At 42.4% G+C, this 1,464-nt stretch overlaps 1 protein-coding gene across 1 annotated transcript; it reads right to left on the bottom strand.

Moving 5' to 3' along the window:
* Positions 1-542: 542 nt before the first annotated feature.
* LOC114042841 (olfactory receptor 5B12-like) lies at positions 543-1,463 on the bottom strand. The gene has a single exon (XM_027861589.1). The coding sequence runs from the start codon at positions 1,461-1,463 to the stop codon at positions 543-545; it is 921 nt and encodes a 306-aa protein (XP_027717390.1).
* Position 1,464: the final 1 nt, after the last annotated feature.

The following is a 1,464-nucleotide window of genomic DNA, read 5'->3' as shown; positions in this document are numbered from 1 at the left end:
GTAGTGGGCTTGGAATTAAGAGGAGTCATCTTCATCATTTCAAATAGAGCCTCAGTCACTTACTAGCTGTGTGACCCTGGGAAAGTGTCTTACCCCTTTTTGCCTCAGTTTCTTATCTGTGAAATGAGTTGGAGAATGAAATGGGAAACCACTCCAGTGTCTTTGCCAAGAAAACCCCAAAATGAGGTCACAAAGAGTCAGACACAAATGAATGACAACAAGAAGACAGTACACACCTATTATTCATTCCACCTAATATTCTTCTAAGATAGGAAATACTCTTGAGGCTCTTTAAACATGAGGAAACTGAGATTGGGGCTTGCATCAGACTATAAACATGAAAGAATCTGAGAGAATACAAATTTAGTTCTCTCCTAAATCCAAATCTATGACAGGTTCTAATAAAAATTTTGCCTTTGAAAAACGTTTAGATTCCACTTCTCTGTGCATAAGAAAAGTAGCCTGACTTGGGGCATGGATCCCAGAATGGGGAAGGTACAGATTGGATTTCCTCTCTAAGAAAAAAGCTGCTCCAACTGAAGTCATTGTCCTCTCACAGCTTTCCTAAAAGCATTCTTGACATTTTTGTTCCTAAGACTATAGACCAGAGCGTTCAACAGGGGGATGACCATAGTGTAGAACGCTGACACTATTTTGTCTGTGTCCATGGAATGGCTTGAGTTGGGTTGGAAGTACATGAATGTGATTGTCCCATAAAATATGGACACTACTGTGAGATGGGAAGCACAGGTGTAGAAGGCTTTCTGGCGGCCTTTAGCAGAATGGATCCTCAGGATGGTGATGAAGATTAATAAGTAAGAGGCAAAGATGACAAGAAATGGGAAAAAGACAGTGAATGAACCTAAGATAAAGAATAAAAACTCAATGATGTGAGTATCAGAGCAAGAAAGAACTAAGAGAGGGGGAACATCACAGAAGAAGTGATGGACCACTTTGGATCTACAAAATGAAAGGCTAAACGTGTTTCCTGTGGCTATGGAGGAGGCCAGAAAGCCACAGATGTGAGCACCACTGGCCAGAAATGCACATACTGTTGAAGTCATGGTAGTGGTATAATGTAGGGGCTTACACACAGCTGCATGGCGATCATAGGACATGGAAGCCAAAAGGAAACTTTCAACTGTTGCAAAGGCCATAAAGAAAAACAACTGTGCTGCACATGCATTATAGTAGATGACCTTGTTACCCGTGAGGATCCCAGCCATCACCTTGGGTGTAACAGCTGAGGAGTAGCCAAAATCCACCAGGGAGAGGTTACTAAGGAAAAAGTACATGGGAGTGTGGAGGTGAGAATCCCAGGAGATCAGAGCTACTATCCCCAGGTTCCCTACCAGGGTGATGAGGTAGATGAAGGAGAACATTATGAAGAGAGGAACCTGAAGCTCTGGGGCATCTGTTAATCCTACAAGGATGAACTCATTCACTTCAGATCTGTTCTCCATA

Source organism: Vombatus ursinus, unplaced genomic scaffold (assembly GCF_900497805.2).
Source record: "Vombatus ursinus unplaced genomic scaffold, bare-nosed wombat genome assembly UNPS02000988.1, whole genome shotgun sequence".
NCBI lineage: Eukaryota > Metazoa > Chordata > Mammalia > Diprotodontia > Vombatidae > Vombatus > Vombatus ursinus.
The sequence above is the reverse complement of the archived record's forward strand: the minus strand, read 5'-3'. Positions and strand labels throughout refer to the sequence as shown.

What these genes read in the sequence shown, in the direction of transcription:
- LOC114042841 (XM_027861589.1), bottom strand. Translation starts at nt 1,463, where the DNA reads ATGGAGAACAGATCTGAAGTGAATGAGTTCATCCTTGTAGGATTAACA.